At 42.2% G+C, this 17,468-nt stretch overlaps 1 protein-coding gene across 1 annotated transcript in view; it reads left to right on the forward strand.

Moving 5' to 3' along the window:
• The first annotated feature begins 1,254 nt into the window (after positions 1–1,254).
• The window catches only part of EPDR1 (ependymin related 1), a 28,368-nt gene continuing 12,154 nt past the window's right edge, over positions 1,255–17,468 (forward strand). The window contains exon 1 of the mRNA XM_030232444.2: positions 1,255–1,517. Within this exon, the coding sequence (XP_030088304.1) occupies positions 1,255–1,517 (263 nt within the window). The remainder of the gene's footprint in view (positions 1,518–17,468) is intronic.

Here is a 17,468-nt window from a genome sequence, read left to right on the forward strand (position 1 = left end):
GCGGAGAGAGGAAAGGCGACGGTAGGAAACGCGGCTTCTTCCCGTGGGGCTGAACTTTATACGCCGCGTTTTCTCAAGGGAGAAGAAACTTTTTGCGAGCTTGAGGGAGCTCTGGTGGCTGTTCCCGACGCCTCCAGGGGGTTGCAGAATTCCCTCCATGAGCTCGGCACGGACGGGGAAAGGCGTGAAGTGCACGGGCGGACAGACGGGGTGATGGCCCGGTTTGCTCGGGACAGGGGAAGCGGCGGCGGCCGGGCCGGCGCAGCGCGGGGGGCCGCTGTGGGGCTGCTGTGGGGGCAGTCAGCTCGCCGCCCCGCTCCCCCCGCCGCTGTCCCGCACCAATCGCATCTGCACACAAGCGGAATAAGGGGTTTCAGACTTTTTCCCAAGCCTGTTTTTTATTTTTCTTTCCTTGGTGCTCCACGGCCATGCGCCCCTGGTGCAGAGGAGTGGCGGGGCCAAAGGGCTCCCTCATCCCTTACAGCCCACCTCTCTTCCTCCTTGCACGGAAAGACGTCCGGGCCCCTTCTTCCCTGTGGGAAATGCAGCTCCCCAGTCTTTGAGGGGCCCGCTGAAATAAGAAGATTAACTCAATGTCAGGTTATCCCAGTGACCTGAGAGAGCCGCAGCCTGGCTCTGAGGTACCTGCCGCGGCCAGGTACCGTGGTGCCACCGGTATTGCCCTCGGCAGATGCAGCAGAGCTGGAGAGACGGAGCACCTGAGGGGCACGGGCCTCCCCTTCCCCTAGTGGGCGAGGAAACCACATCCAGAGCAGGCAGGAAACAACAGCTAATACACCTAAGAGGGCACTGGGAGATGAAGGAATGCTTGGTGACACTGTCTCTCCGCGGGGAGGCACTGAAATGCCCCCATCGAGGGGAACATTAAAGCAGTTTGTCCCCGCAGGTCACTCCTGTTCGCGTATCCCCTCCCTCTCCAAGCTCACGCAGAGTGCCCAGGGCTTGGAGCTCCCAGCTGTCCCTCTGGGCAGCCCTCGCGGAGCAGTGGGCACGGCCAGGGCGCCCAGAGCCTCCCGGCTGCGCGGAGGGAGGCCTAAGAGGCGAGGGTCCCTGTCGCTTGTCACCGCGCTGACTCCTGCCCCGCCGGCGTCCGTCCCCTGTGGCGGCGGGCGCCTCTCGCCGCCGAGGTGATGCGGGTTTGGAGGCGGGCCGCCCCCGCCCCCCGGCACAGCCTGCCCGCCCGCTTGCGCGCCGTGCGGGTCGGCCGTGCGCCGAGGCGGCGCGGAGCGCAGCATGGCGCGGCCGGCAGCCGGGCGGCAGCTGAGCCCGGGGCCGGGGCCGCCGCTGCGGCTGCTCCTGCTGCTGGGCGTCCTCCTGCTGCGCGGTGGAGCGGCGGCGGGGGCCGAGCCGTGCCAGGCGCCGCGGCAGTGGGAAGGGCGCACCGTGTTCTACGAGCACGGCTCGGGGCGCAACACGCGGGCCGCCGTCTCCTACGACGGCCCCAACCAGCGCCTCCGCATCCTGGAGGAGAGGAAGGCGCTCATCCCCTGCAAGAAGTAGGTGGCGGCGAGACCTGCGGCGGGGCCGGGCCGGGCGGGGCGGTGAGGGTCAGTACAGAGGCCGGAGGCGCCTCCTGGGGGGTGTGGGGTGATGCGAAGCCGGGAAGGGGGGTCTCCCTCGGGCCCGCGTTGCCGGCGGCTCCTCCCCTGCGTGAGTCGGGGCAGCGCGGGGCCGGCGGAGACGAAGCACCGGCCTGCTGGGAACAGCTGACGCTAGGAAGCCTGTCACCAACGTGGCTTGGATCCGTGTAGATATAGGTGTATATGTATCGAGATATTTATGATCAACAGTGTCAGCTTTTTACCTTCAGAAATACTCATTCTCCCCTCCCAGCTCTTTTGCTATCCAACTGGAATTTGAAAAGAATCCAAAAATTTGTGGTATAATGGGTATCATGAGGTATAATGAAGAGGTTATACTCAAACATGTGAATATGGGGTAAGGCTCTAACTCAGTAATTTGCTAGCAAGTTTGAGTTACAAGTTCTCTGGGCCTTCTTGGTCCTTGTCAGTGCTTGGCCCTAAGTCAGTGCCAGGGTGTCAGGATGCATCCATTACCTGTGCTACAGTGTATTCATTCCCATTGCACAGCCCTGCAGGACCTTCCTGTTCTTCATTTATACAGGATATATCTGTTAAGCCCATAACTAATCCCCAAAAAATCCCTGTGTCATTGTCTGTTTCTTGGTTTGCTGAAAAACAAATGTAGAGAAAAGCTGACTAAAGAAGAGCCTCTTTTTCCTTCCTCAGCCTGCCAAGCTCAGGTTGGGCAGAAGAACTGATTGGCCTAGAGGGGCCTTCCTGAGTGAGACATTTCTGGTACTGAGTGTCAGTCACTTTCAGATGACATGTCAAAACATACCTGCCAGTGTGAGGGTAGCAGGTCTGCCCATACCTCCACTCTCCCACCTACAAATTGTTCAAATAATAGTGCATCCATCCTGTGAATGTGTGAGACAAGGTAATGACCAGCCTACAAATGCTGTATCATCCAAAGTAATGGTCTCTCCTGTTAAAAGATCAATATTCCTTTTTCCTGCTGTATTTTTTCTCTGACAATTTCATACCGACATCGATCAGTAGTTGTTGTAATATTTGCAAAGCATATGCCCTTCTGTGATCCTTTTCCTCCAAATCCCCTGACACTCTCAGAACTGTTTTGTGTCTTTCATTTTCAGGCTTAACTGTACCTCGTTGTAAGCTTTACTCATTACTGTTTTTGCATAGGTGCCATGTGAAGAATATTAAAAGCGACATAGAGGTGTTTGCTGGTGGTCTGCTGACATACAGCATGGAGTCTGACACTGGCCATGTGGTGTTCATGTTTTCCCTTCTGCAAGTCCTAGGTTAACTTTAATGTTTGACAAGCATAAAACTTGCTACAAAGCCTAATGCAAGTCTTTTCTAGCTTCTGAGTTGTACTACACTCATTTCTTCAAGCTTATGTTTACTTTATTTGAAAACTTTATTTTAAGATTGAATAATTACTCTACGTTTTAGACTCTGGGCTAGATTTTGTCCTTTTCCAAGATCTTTTTACATTTTTGATAAATACCTGCTGTGGATGCAGTTTTGTCTGGGTTGGTAGCACTAGAAAGAGGCAGAGTGCACACAGGTGCGCTTGTTGACTTCTCCTGAATTAGATTTTTGTTGGAGACAAATTTCTGACCTCAGAGATCTTTAATGTTTCTAGGTCCATGTTTTCTGCCATCCAAAATTGGAGAGGGGTTGATTTCGTTATATGGGCAGTAGTGTCTGCTCAGGGCATGACCCAGCTTCCATTTAAGTCAACAGAAGTTTCCCTTTGGTTTCAGTATGTGTTGGATCAGGTCTAGAATTGTGATCACAACTTCATTTTAGTGTGGACACAGTGACTTGCAAACTGAAGGCTTCAGAAGTTAGAGGCAAAGGGATTTATCCTGTCTTTTGAATAATGACCTCTCCTCCTCCCTGTTTTGACATTGACAAGAAAAGCGTAATTGTGCCAAGGCAGTGAGTACAAAATCAACAAGAAAATCAACCAGAAAAATAGTGCTGCCCTGGTCTGTAAGGAAATTTTAGTCTAAATTCTCACATTTTGCTCCTATCAGATGTAACTTATGTCCAGCAATCAAGGTTGGCCAACAACCACATTCTTCTACAAAGCATTTTCTGAAGCTTGCAAATGTGGACCTTAATCAGACACAGCCCTGTTTGAGTTATTGGCTGAGGTTAATCAAGGACACAAAGGTTTGCCTGTGTGGAATGGCTTGCAGGCTCATAACCACAGGAAAACATGAAACTTTCAGGTTTTATTGTAGATCTGTGTTTCAAATTCATGTATTCTGCCATGTGGCATTTTCATACCTATATCAGGCCAGTAAAACATACCTACCTCAACTCCAGAAAAGTAGCCATAAGGTAATGCCTAGTTGCTGCTTCATTAACATCACTTCTTTGTCCATCAGTTGTTTTGAGATCACCCATGATGCAGTAACCACTTTGGTAAAGACTGCCCATTCCCCATTGTCCTGCTGCACTGTGTCACCTGCCACCTGGGCACACACCTCGCTTGCCAGACAACCAACAGAGCCAGTTCATTAGAGAAGTCATAGCTGTGGTTTCAGAAAACTAGCTTGTTGGGTGGGTGTTTCTCTAGGTCACACAATTGGCTCCTGCACTGTGGCTCAGGAGTGTAAAACTACCAGCAGTGATCCTAGGCTGAGATTTTTCAAGTAGAACCTATTCCAGTTGGATTCATTTCTGGGCTTTCTTTTTCACTCCTTTTTTAGACCCAGACGTAGCTACACTGCTTCTTTTGTTTTCTCCCGCATGCCTTGCCCTGCTGCTTCTTGCCCCTTCAGGACCAAGTTTTTGGGGATAGACAAGGTGGGCAGGGACAATCTTAAAGTTTTGTGTGGTGCTCTGCTGATACTGATAACAGAAGAAAAGAAAACAAACATTGAGTATGTTGTGCTATTTCCTGTTTGGACTTGGTCATTCCAGATATAATGTGAAAGGGGGGCACTTGAAACAGCTCCTTAGACCTCTTGAGGCAAAGCTGAGTTCCTAATGTTAAACACAGAACATGTTTTTTAGTCCTTTATGGCCTACTATATGAAGTTGCTCCCTTTTGTGATCTCTAGATGTTAAACCTTCCTCACTCTTCTTCAACCTTCTGTTGACCTCTATCTCAGGACACTTCACAAAATAGGTAATAGTCACCAGCATGGTTTGCGCTTGGGGCAAGACTTTCTTTTTAGGGTAGCTTCAAATGCTTTAGATTTGAGTATGACATCTCTGCAAACTGGTGAGAAATGCTGACACAAATAAGTCCAAACAAAAAATCCTACTGACCGCACTCTGGCCAGAATTTCATGTCGTCCATCACCTTTCATTTTCTTGGAAAAACAGAGCAGGGGGTGTGCTGTTTGGCACTACTGAAGCCACTCAACAGGTGTTAGTGCTCAGTTATGAAGAAAGAAAAGCATGAAGTGAGGAGCAGAGCAGAAATAGTACAGGTGGTGTTTGAGAGCTGGAGTGTTACTTGCCATATGCTGTGTTCACAGAGTTTCACACTTATCTTCTATACTATTTTCCACAAAATGATTTTCAGGGGAGGCCCAATAACATACTGTCTTATGAGAAATATGATTGTTGGGAAGAAAAAAAAATTCCATGTGGTCAAGAAAGTGAGTAGGAGGAAGAAAATGCATTCTTCTATGCATGTGTTTCAACAGTAACCTCTTTGGCCTATTGTACAGTACTCAGCACATTGAGATGCCTTTGTATTTGCAACTGTCAGGGTTAGTGTCTTAAAAACCGTAGCAGCACAGCAGAAAAACAATCAAGAGGTACCCTGTCAGTGTTGATTTAAAAAACAGAAGTACATGTTGTTAAATTCCTTTAGTTCAATCATATTTGCAAAAGATAGGCACAGTTAAGGGGAGGATAAACTCCTCACCTGGCCACACAAACTGTTAGTGTGATAGAGGAGTGACAAAGCTATGTTTAGAGAAATAAGTCTCTTATTCTGGCAGGCTCTTTGCCTGTGTGGGTCAATCCCTGTCCTTGACTGAAGAGAGGCAGCATAAGGTCAGGTGCAAATATAACAACATTCATCTTGAGAAGAGGTGATGACTTTTCAAAATAAACAGAATGTGGGCACACGTGTCTGACTTAACTACTTTTTAGTTGTTTTAGGATGTGTGATTGTAAAGGAAGAGCCAGCGGTGTCTGACCTATTAAAATCATCTAATCCATCCATCTGTGGTCATTGTGGTGACTCAATAGGCTAAGTATTGAGCTGCACTGAGCAACTGCAAATTTGTTTCCCAGACTTGGTTTTGGGAGTGGTTTCTGCAGTTTAATGTTTTGGGGAGTGAAAGACTGTCACGGGTAAAATTTTCAGAATTGGCCAAGTTGCCCAGGAGCCCGAGTTCCATTTTTTAAAGATTATGTAGAGTGTGCAGACTTGTGAGACCCTTAATTTGCAGTGAAACAGAAATGAATTTTCAGCAGTTTCTCTAAATGTAACCTGAGTTCTTAGGACCTAAAATTCTTCATAAACTGCTGTGTATATAATTCACTTCTGAGAACAAGAACTGAAGGAAGGTACTTAGACCTCCTACATTTACTTTCTTCCTGTAGGTGTCAAGTGTTCTTTCAAGTGTCTGCTGCTGCTAATGACTGTGAGTTTGGAAAGGTGGCTTTAGAAAGCTGCTGTGCTGGATGCACACTGTCAGATGCTAGGCAATACCCTGAAGCAAGCCTCAGTTGTTCTAATGAGAGCACTGTACACGTAGGGAACTGTTGTCTGTGATGGCTACATAGAGGAGCATCTGTCTCACTCCACCTGTTCATTATGTTTGTTTCTGCCCCCAGGCAGCAGCAATCATTCCCTTCTCCATGTTCTTGGTCTTGGTGGAAGTCAGCCAGGCTATACAGCTCAGGAAGGCACTGGAGTTAATTGCTTTTGTTGTTACAGGTGGGCTGGTTGGGAAGAGATGAAAACACTGCTCAGGGGAGGCAGTTGAAATTCTTCAGCCGTTGAACTGCATCAGTAACAAGCAACTGGACTCTGTTAGAGGAAGTCGGGAACTGTTAGTATAGCAAAGCTTTTTCTGTCTGTTTTCTGTGCTTCCTTGGACAACAGCATCTTTGTTAGTTGCAAAAAAAACCCAAAACAACCGACCCCAGAAAAAAACACCTGAGTATGAATAAAGCAAGTCCATTGCTTTGAGATGGCTGTTTTGTTTAGTGTAGTGTTCTTGAAACCACTGTTTATGCTAAGTGCTCTGGAGCCATTTCATACAATTCCAAAACACAGCACACATCCAAACTGAACAGAATAAACTGGCTCTTAAATTCAAAATAGCAGGATCCACAAAACCTTTTAAAGCTAGAGAAAAAATGTAGATTAAGTGTCCAGTGACCCCAAATTGATAATTTGCTAGAGCTCTCGTTGGTGTACTTAAAACCACTGTCAGACACTCACTGGGGTCATTACCACCACATGAGTTCTAGATATTGTTTTCTGGATGTTGTTAAAAACCAAAGGTTCTCATTAAAAAGTTTTGTTTTTCTAAAAGATGTTAAATGGTAATCATTAACATCATGTTGTACTTGATACTAGTGGATTGGCTTAAGCGTTTTATCCATCTGAACCCCATAAATTTAGGGAATTATTTCTTTCTTCTCTCTTATCAGCTCTTGCTTGTCTCTTTGAACTTTTTGAAACTTACGGCTCATTTTTTACTGTTGGACATTTTGGCAAAAACTTAAGGCAAGACCAGGCCTGCACTGAAAACTCAATGTGCCTATATGTCTATAACTTGAACCAAACCAATGTTTTCAAAAGATAAATCACTGTAATTCTTTTTTTTTTTTTTTTTTTTTTTTTTTTTAGAAATTTAAAGAGGACATGAATAGAAAGAGATTCAGTGTTCTGTGGTCACAGACAGCTGATGGTGACATGACTGCACAGCTAAACAAACACAATGAAAGACATCTTTATATTCATAATCTTAATTTGGACTCCATTCAGCTTGAGGCCTGACGCAATTCAGATGTCACAACTGACAGCATCACACCTATTCTCACAGGACCAAAGGCCATTCATCTGAAAAAGTATCTTCTCTAAAGGTTAAATCAGAATTTTCTAATATAGGGCTTTTGTGAGGTAAAAAAATGTTTTCTTTTCCAGAAAGAGACGTGATTTGTATTACTTATCAACAGGCTTATCTATTTATTAGCTGCATGGCACAGCTTTTCAACTGGATGACATTTTCCCAAACAAGTGAAGACAGTGAAATGGTACCTTATTATGCCTGTTTTGGTATGCCAAGTCATTGGTTGATTCAAAATTGAAAGGTATGGCTCAGGTATCCTTCTATCCTCTCTATTTTGCTATAAACTTAACTGGTGGCTAACCTTGGCATGGCATCGTAAATAACACTGAGCTATTCAGACTTGAGGCCATCCAGCTGTGAATCTGTAGCTGCAGCAGCATCAATCCAGCTCCTGAACCTCATCTTTATCAGCTTCATCCCTGTCTTCAGATGACTTTCATTTTGGCCTTACCTGTAGATTTGCAAGGAATCACATGCTCAGCAACTAGAGTTCTCTCTCATGAGGTATTTTTACCTGTTGCTCTTCTTTACTCAAAGGGGAAATTATTTTCTCCTCCAGAATGTTTTCAAGGCATGGTACAGTGTCTGATGTCCTGGGGAGGGGATGATGTCTGGGTAAAACAGGGCCACTTTGTGCAATATTTTGGCTCTTCTAGAATAAGGAGCATTATGCCCAGCGTGGCATTGCATAATGTGAAAGTACCAGTGGCCAGTGAAACTTCTCCTCACCACTGCCAAGCAGCCCTGCTTCTTTCAGTTGTTTTTGTTCACTGCCTCACTTTCGTGGCCCCAGGGGAGATGCATGTATGTTGACTTGAGATCTGAGATTCCACAGGGAAATTTTGTGTTGTCCCAAGGCTCCGGAGGATGCTTCTTTGCCTGTATCATGGTCACTCTCCCACACCTGAGAGTCGTGGGCCAAGGACAGGATTTTCTGCCAAGAATTTGTTCCCATATGTGAAAGCCTGGATGGTTCAACATGAGAGAGAGTCTTTGTTTTAAGAAGTGTATTAATTTCTGGAGCTCATACCTCTTACATATTCATACTCAGGAGTAAATTGGGGGTTTCCAACAGCAGCCTAAATGTCCTTGTCCAAAACCAATTTATGGTTTTCTTACTACAGGTGGTAGTAAGAAAGAAGGAATGATTTGTTTTCATGTGAACTTTTTTTTCATCTTCCATTAATAAAGATCCCTGGCTAAAATTTATTTGACAATCAGTTTAATCATTGTTTTGAGGGTTATGTGCAGACATTTGGATTTGTGTCACACTCTATTATTAAAAGATGCTTCCCGTGTACCACAAAAAGTCAGAAAGACATGGTAACTTCTGCAATTCTTGTTTTTGCTGTGAGAATTTTACTAGCAACATCCCTGCAGTCAATAGGGTTGTTCCCATAACTTAGCAATGACCATATTTATGCTTTTACAGATTTGTGTTTGTGTTTTCATGATTTTAAAAATTTCTTTCTGCATCAGAATGTGAATTTGGCAGGCATTTTCTTCTTATACAGTGTTCACACTGTACTTACTACAATTTTTCAGTCTTTGGCTACTAAGAGTTCATACGTCTGGGGACCTTCTTAGCTATTCATTCCATAAAAGCTTATTTTATCCCTTTCACTCCTTATGAAATTTGCCCTTCCATTCTGGCATCATCCAGACTATGTTTGGTGGGCTAAATCCAGCCCAGAGGGAACTTCCATCCAGCATTCTGCCTTTCCCCACTGAATAGCTCCTTGTTGGTTTAATGATTGTCTGAAATTTGGACCCTTCTGAATTGCTGCCCTTCTCTCCATGTGGGAGGAACAGAAGAGACTGGATGCATAGGTTGGAAATTACCTCAATCAACCCTGTGGCTGAGGGTCAGTCGTATACACTGCCATATTGAAAGAGTGATGGAAAATTCATGGTAACATGTACAGATGCCAGAGTGCATGTGTATAGCTTATTTCTTTGGCATATGAGAGTGAGGATCTCAGGATTATTAATGTTTTGTCTGAAAAAAATAACCTGTAAGACTCCGTCAGTGTAGAAGATGTAGATCGTCAAATATCATTGAGAGATACCAAATTATGTTCATTCTGGAGCTCTGTCTGCATTTTTTTATATTTCTGATTTGTTTTGTTTTGTAACTAAAAAAAGAACGTTTCAAAGCTTAATAGAAATACATGTAGGACTGTATAACTGTCTGATTCAACCCAGCTGTCCCCAAAGAGTGATCTGACAACAGCGCATCATATTTATGGAGTTCTAAAAGAGTAGTAAAAATCTCAATTGCTGCCTTCTTTTGGGTATTAGAAGACTGAAACTTTCTTTGCTCTAGCTTAACTTTCTTTGCTTTAGCTTGTCCCTAAATTATAAACAGAAGCAATCTCTTCAGTGCTGTTCAAATTATTTTTTAATATGAAACATGTAAGAAGTGGCTTGTCCTTAAGTTCATTAAACTCATTTGCCCTTCTCAAATGGGAAATTATATTGTCTACGTACTAGTTATCTTATTTTCTATATGTATTATTTTTCCTGAGGACAGTTCATAATGGAATGTGATAATATGATAGATAGCAAACAATGCAGAAGACCAGTATTACCACATGTATTGCAACATGTCTTATTAAGGTTACTTACTTCTTTACTTAATTTAAAAAATAACATTATAATAGTACCCTGCATATTTACCTTTTGGTCAGTTGAATAGTTCACAAGTAAATCATTCCAAAAACAGCTTCACTGACCTTTAATGATTGACTTCTAGTGCAGTAATGTACTCTTCAGAATCTGTTCCTTTATAGCTGTTGCCAAATATTATTTCATACTTCAGAGTGTATGTTCAAAACACACAGTCAACTGCTTTAGCAGGAAGAGTTTTGTGATGTCTGTAACTAATTTTTCAAGTTGTCTGTTTGGAACAAACCATTTTCTAATGTACATTTTCTTAAGGCTTTAATGGAGTAAGATAAAAAGGGCCCCAAAACACTTTCACATAATGTAATCCTTATCAGCCTTATCAGCGAGATAAAGAACAAAAACTTCTCTCTTCATTCTACTCTGTTCTTATTCGGAGGTTAGAACCAAATGCAGTAAAAAATTAAAAAAAAAAAAAAAGGATAGTTAGGAAGATAAACCACTAATAAGACTTTCCGCTGAGGTTTTGGTCTCTTATGTTACCCATCCCTTACTCTGTCAGTTCCGGTACTTTCACACTTAGCAAGCCTTAATTTGCTGTCCTTCTGTCAGTTCTTTGTAGGAATTCATGGCTGCAACTTCATCTGAAAATCAGATGGCTCAGTAGATATGAGGGCCTCTGATAATGTGTCTTGCTTTGCCATTTATTTTGGTGAAACCATACCCAGGAAAGCTGCTATGAGACCTGTATAGATGCTAAACAGCTGGAAATTTCTCCTTAAGTAGTTTGTCTGCATGGAAACCTACTGTATGTATGGATACCTCTCATTTCAGAAATTGATGTTTCTGAGGGGCAATGGCCAGATTTTCCCCAGAATTTTCCAAGGCAGTTTTGTGCATGGCAGTGCTAAAGGTTTTTAAACACTCATATTGAGACCAGAGTTCACCCAGTGAACACAACGAAGAAAGATTTCATTTTTTATTCTTTCAGTATCTCCTAATACTATTTGCAACTGTGGTTTTATCATGTTCAGATACTTTTCTTGCCAGGAAACTTATGATTCTGCCATACTTTTAGGCAGCCAGCAATGGAAGGTTTACTCATGCTGCACAGTTATGGTAATTCTCAGAGGATGCTTATTTGTAGAGCAGAATTCTGTACAGATTGAGGAATTCTTAGTAGAATTAGTTTCCAAATTAATGTATCACTATTTTATTAGATCCAGATTTGTTAACTTATCTTCTGTACAAGAAATTAATTTCTTTTTCTTATCTGTGAGAGTACCTGGGGACTTTGAGTAATCTGGTCTAGTGGAAGATGTCCTTGCCCATGGCAGGGGGCTAGAACTAGATGATCTTTAAGGTCCCCTCCATCCCAAAGCATTGTGTGATTCTGTGATTATTTGGATCGTTATAAGTGCCTATGCCCAAAACCACACAGGATTTGCAAAGCCAGACTGGTTTGTTACCCTGTCTCTTCCAGAGAATAGAGGAGGGCACAAACTCAAATAACATGTTGATCAAGTGTGAGGTATTTCCTGTACTTTTTTTATAGATTAAAAAAAAGAATTAGGGAGAGTGAGAGGAGATAAGGGTATGAGATCAGAGACACCCTATTGCATTAAGTTTACCCCCTTGCTATTGAACAGGGAAAATGTGAGAAACCACCTAAGTGCTTCAACACAGCAGAAGATAAAAAATTCTTAATTTTTTTAACTTCTGCTCTGCCTATCTCTAAACCAAATGTAAGCATGAAGATATTGATTCTGAATACATTTATGTGTATTCTTTGTTTATTGACATACTTACACACATATTTTGTTAGTTTCACTGAGTGTAATAGGTGACTTTACAAGGTATATACCTCATAGCCAGGTTATTGTAAGTTCCTGAACTCCTAAAATAAGTCATCTAGTCCTCTGAAGAAGAAAATAGTTGGTCACTAGAATGTTCAGAGTACCCAGTCTGTCACATAAGCTGTGCTAGCCAAGTCAAAGTGATGTACAGTCAGATGATATTCCAGGCACTGCCTCAAAAATGTAGGTACCACAACTGCTTAGCTGGAGACAGGTAGAGGAATCCATGGTGGGTCAAGTGGGACTCCTGTCTTGTTGTGATTTGGAAGTCTAACATGTCTGAAACACAGTTTGGTTCTTTGGATTTCCTTCCTCTGAAAGAATGGAAAAAAATCAGGCTTACAAGCCTGATTCATGCCCCCAAATATGTGAATACAGTTTCAGGCTGTAAAGCTCCATAGATTATTTTTGTAGATAGCTTTTGAGATTTTTTTAAATTTTCCTTAAAACATTATGAAAAGCAAAAGAACATCTCATCATTACAATATGTATATGATGTATACCAGGATCTTAGTACAGTGTATGAACAAGCATCAAGCATAAGGAATGAAGTCAGCTCAAATCATTAGTCCAAACTGTTTGTACTGAAGTAGCACATGTAGAAACTAAGTTTTGTAAGACTTGATCATAGTGGCCTCCAGGTACAACGCCCTTGAGATAGATCTGCAGTGCAGAGCACTGGGGCAGGCAGTAACAACATGAAGCTTGGTTGGTGCAGAAGATTTCTTCCATCCTCTCTGCCCCTGGTTGCTTCAGTAGCTCCTCCCTCCCTCAGAAACCACTTTTCTATTCCCTGAATGAGTCCAACTACATGGCTAATGCAGTGCAGAGAATGTGGGAGATCCAGTAACCCAAGCAGTACAGCAGACCAGAAAACAAATGTATAAATGAAAATGCTCCAAAGTTTTCTCATAATCAGATTCCTTTTTCTGATTCTCCATACTCTCAGAGTTGTAGGATTTTTGTCCAGTTAGTTGTAGCAAGAGACTACATAAAAAGGCCTTCCCAAAGGAGAGATTTTATGACAAAAAGATGTTTAGTATAATTTAGGTGTTTGCAGTTAAGGATATAAAGATATTCATTACTTTGCCTAAAAACAAGGCCCAGAACACTATAAGGGAGAAGAAAAATATCACAAAGCACAGAATATGAAAAAGTTGGGTAAAACTTGTGGAAATAGATTTTTGTGTAGTTAAAATTGCATAAAATGTTATGTTTGCCTTTTAGCATCTCCTTTTGTTGCCCATTAGAGATAAGCTGATAGCCATGCTAGGTTTTAAACTTTTTTCAACTTATTTTTTCTTCTAAATGGAGCACCTGATGTAGCATCTGTAAAAATCAGTGAAACTTTTTTGGCTGATTGTACAAGACTTTGGGTCAGATTAATGTCTAATTTTGAAAAAGGGGTTATCAAGCCGTATTTTTCTCTAATTACATAGCTGATGGATGGAAATTGTAAACAGCAGCTGTTACATTAGGATCTGTTCCTATGATGTGGAAAGAACAATTGTGTCTTGACAGTTGGAAATCTGATGGGCAGAAAGTGATTTCTGCTCATATGTTTCTCTGGAGAATTCAGGAGTTTCTTATGAAGTCTTCAAGTACAAAAAATAGTGTCTAGTAAAACTGGTCACCTCCATTTTGCAATGATTACTCTGACACACTGAATTTTAGAAGATACTAAATGCTGTCCTTCTAAAAATTTGCCCCTTTTAAGTATCTTCACGTTGAATGCCCAAAATAGGAAGCTGTTAAAAATCAATGGTCAGTTTTGAAAATTCTGCCCATTAAGTATATAAAATAATGCAGTTAGAACAGCAAACAACTGTAATATGCAAATATGAAACTGTAATTTGGAAATAATTATAAAGTGATTTTCTCTTTTTAAAACAAGACTTACATTAATGTCTGTTATGATTACAGGAACAGTAAAGGAAAAGACTTTTAGCATGCATAAAAGTTCTAAATTCAAATGATTAGGCAAAGCTCAAAGAAAACTATAGCTCCCTGTGTGTGTGCATGTAGGACACTGGGCTCCATGTCAGGAAAACACCCCAAAATTAGGTAAACATACCAGCCTGCTAAAGACTTCAGTTTGTATTTGTGTCAGATTCTAAATGGTAAAGCTATTTTTGTCATGTTTTAAGCAGCATGGGTAGTCTAAACATGTTCAATAGGTCTAGTGACCTTTTCCCGAGTAATGGAAAACTTTCAGCTGTGCCAATGTAGTATATTTATACCAATATTATTTACAGGTCTTGCCCTCCTTTTACTGCTTCTTAGAACTGTCCTTGAATGAAAAATAAACGTGTCAGGGGTTTAATAAAATTGAAATAGCTATAAACAATCTTAAAAATAGAAATGTATGCTTAACCATGCTTCCTTTAGCTGATTGCGGTGTCTTCAGCACTGTTGTTTCTGTGATGGACTAACAGATAACCTGGGAAATAGTTCTGTATCAAACACACTGATGTGGTCTTAATAACTTGAAGATAAAGGTTTTGATATGAATTTTCATCTTCTAATCGCTTATGTATTTTCAGCCCAGCTGATTTTTAAGGACATGCCAGTTTCTTGTGCTGCATCATGGTTTCCTACAGCAGTAGGCATGTGGTGACTGCTGAAAGCCACTCCCCCCCCCCACTTCCCCTCCCCCCGCCCGAAGGTGGAAAAGTTGTTGCCATAACAAAAAGCCCAATAACTCAATAGAAGACCAAAGAAAAACAGTTCTGTGAAGAGCAAGTTTAACAGATAGTTCAGCCTTCTAATTATTCCCTGCGAATGCTGGATGTATTCCCTGCGAATGCTGGACCTATCTCACCGGTCCTGATTTTAGACAGTATTTGTCTTTAATTCATTCAGGCACCAAAAACAGTGTGATGGTGTAATTAGAGATAATTGTGCAGGCAGACAGAGCTGAAGGTCCCCAGTGTGCAGGAGATGGCACCATCTCTCAAATTCCTATGTGAAATAAGATGGAGCCCTCTGCTGAGACTCCAGCAGCCATAAATATTATCCAATCTTAATATTCTCCAATATTCTACATGTAAGTCTGGGAAGGTCCTCAAGTTTCCATGTAACCTGTTCCTCCATCCTGGAGGCGAAAAGCTTTACATGGGTTGTCCCTGATCCCTGATATTTTTACCAGTACTTGTAAAAGCTGGAGTGTAAGAAGACACAGGCATTTTCAGAGTATTTCCTAAGTAAGCCCTCCTTGCTTCAGGTGACATAGAGAAAAGTTGGTATTCATTTTTAGCTTTGATATACTGGCCATCTTATCATCATACCTCAGTCTTGCTCTTGTAGACCAAACATGCTCAGTTTCTTCATAGGTCCTGTTTCTTAAACATCCCACTGTCCTTGCTGTTCTCTGAACTATATCCTGTCTGTTTATCTGTTCCCTTAAGTGACACATCCAAAAGCAGTAGCAACATCAGCATTCTGGTCTCATCAGGACTAAGCAGAACAGAATAAATGACCTCCCTAATGGACCCAGAAACTTCCCTTTCTAAATCATCACTGCACCACTTCACAGTGGATGTGTATGGAAGGATGGCAATATGCCATTTCCTTTACAACCATATAGCAATTACATCTTCCCTAACTATATGTTTCTTTCGCACAGACATTCCCTTCTTTTCAGTAATTCCTCTGGTTTGTACGCTCTCAGTCAGTTCCACCTGGAGTTTTAACACACTGACACACTGTATTTGAATCCCGTCATTAATTTATGCACTCACCTAACATACGACTTTTGATGGCTAGCTGCTGAAGGAAGAAGAAAAAGACCTGCACAAAGACTTGAAATGAAGTTATTTTTACATTGGAGGTGGGGAGGAAAGATGTAGTTCAGTGCTATGATTTCAGGTTGCGTTTATTTCCAGTGAAGTAAATCTCCATCTTTCACAAAGTTTATTTAACAATAAGCTATACTCAGATCTTTGGATGGAGGTTGGAAAGTTGAAAAGTACTTAGCTTTCAAGCTGTTGCATCTGATTATCTGGCCTGACTTTCAAACTCCCTTGAAAACAGTCACAGTCTTTTTATTTTTTATATTGGATAGATATCAGAAAGACCTGAATCATCCCTCTTAAGGAAAGCATTGCAGATGGAAGGTGGAAATCTTTACATCTTGGGACAGCAATCTGGTCCAAGCGCATATCCTCACAAATTTTTCCAGGGAATATTCCATCATGAAATAAAAGTTTGATCTATCAGAATTGGAACCTCCCCCCCCCATCTGTTCCAAAGGGCAATCTGTTCCTCAGACTGCTTCATGATTACTTTTTCTGCAGGAATGCATACTGAAAAGCAACTAACTGGCCAAGTGTAAGCATGATGGGATTTACAATCTTGATGATCATGATAGGGCTCCTGAAATGCATGTAATCCCTGTTCACGGTATATGAAGATCTTTTTAAACAGAAGTTGATGTGTAAGAAGCTGCAATACCTAGTTCTAGTTGAAAAAATGTTTTTTATATTTTATTATTATTTTATTCTAAAATACATTTATGAAAAAGGGAGAGTATTTTAATTTAGTTAAGGAACTTCATTCTGCTATGCCTTTCTGATGTGTAAAATAGATACTTTCATAGGCAGCAGAGCTAACATCCAGTTTAATATCCTGTCTCAGACCCTGGTTAAGAGAAAGGTCTGAAAACTCCAGATAAATCTGACAATTACAATCATGAAGTTATTTATGTTGCAAATTACTTTTAGGATCATTGAGTCCAAGAGTTAACAACAACAAAGCCAGCACTAAACCATGTCCCTAAGAACCACATCTTCAGATCTTTTAAATAGCCCCTTGGATGGTGACTCAGCCACCCTGCTGAGCTTGTTACAATGCTAGAAGAAATTTTTCTAAATATCCAATCTAGACCTCTTCTGGCGCAACTTCAGGCCATTTTCTCTTGTCTTATCACTTGTTCCTTGTGAGAAGACACTGGCACCCAACTGGCTACAATCCCATTTCTGGAAGTCGTAAAGAGCAATAAGGTCCCCCTGACCCTCCTTTTCTCCAGGTGCCTGGGCTGCTCCTCATCAGCTTTGTGCTCCAGACCCTTCACCAGCTCCATTTCCCTTCTCTGGACACCCTCCAGCCCGTCAATGTCCTTGTAGTGAGGGACCCAGAAATGAACACTGTTTTAAGTGCAGCCACACCCAGGCTGGGTACAACTGGGTGAGGCTGCACTGCCTGGGCAGTCAGTCAACTGGGGCAGTCACTGCCTTGATCACCCTTGCTGATTCAAACTAGGATGCCATTGGTTTTCTTGGCCACTTGGGCTCACTTCTGGCTCATGTTCAGTTGACTGACAACCAGCACCCCCTGGTCCTTTTCCACTAGGCAGCTTT

This window comes from Serinus canaria, chromosome 2, assembly GCF_022539315.1.
Source record: "Serinus canaria isolate serCan28SL12 chromosome 2, serCan2020, whole genome shotgun sequence".
Classification (NCBI taxonomy): domain Eukaryota; kingdom Metazoa; phylum Chordata; class Aves; order Passeriformes; family Fringillidae; genus Serinus; species Serinus canaria.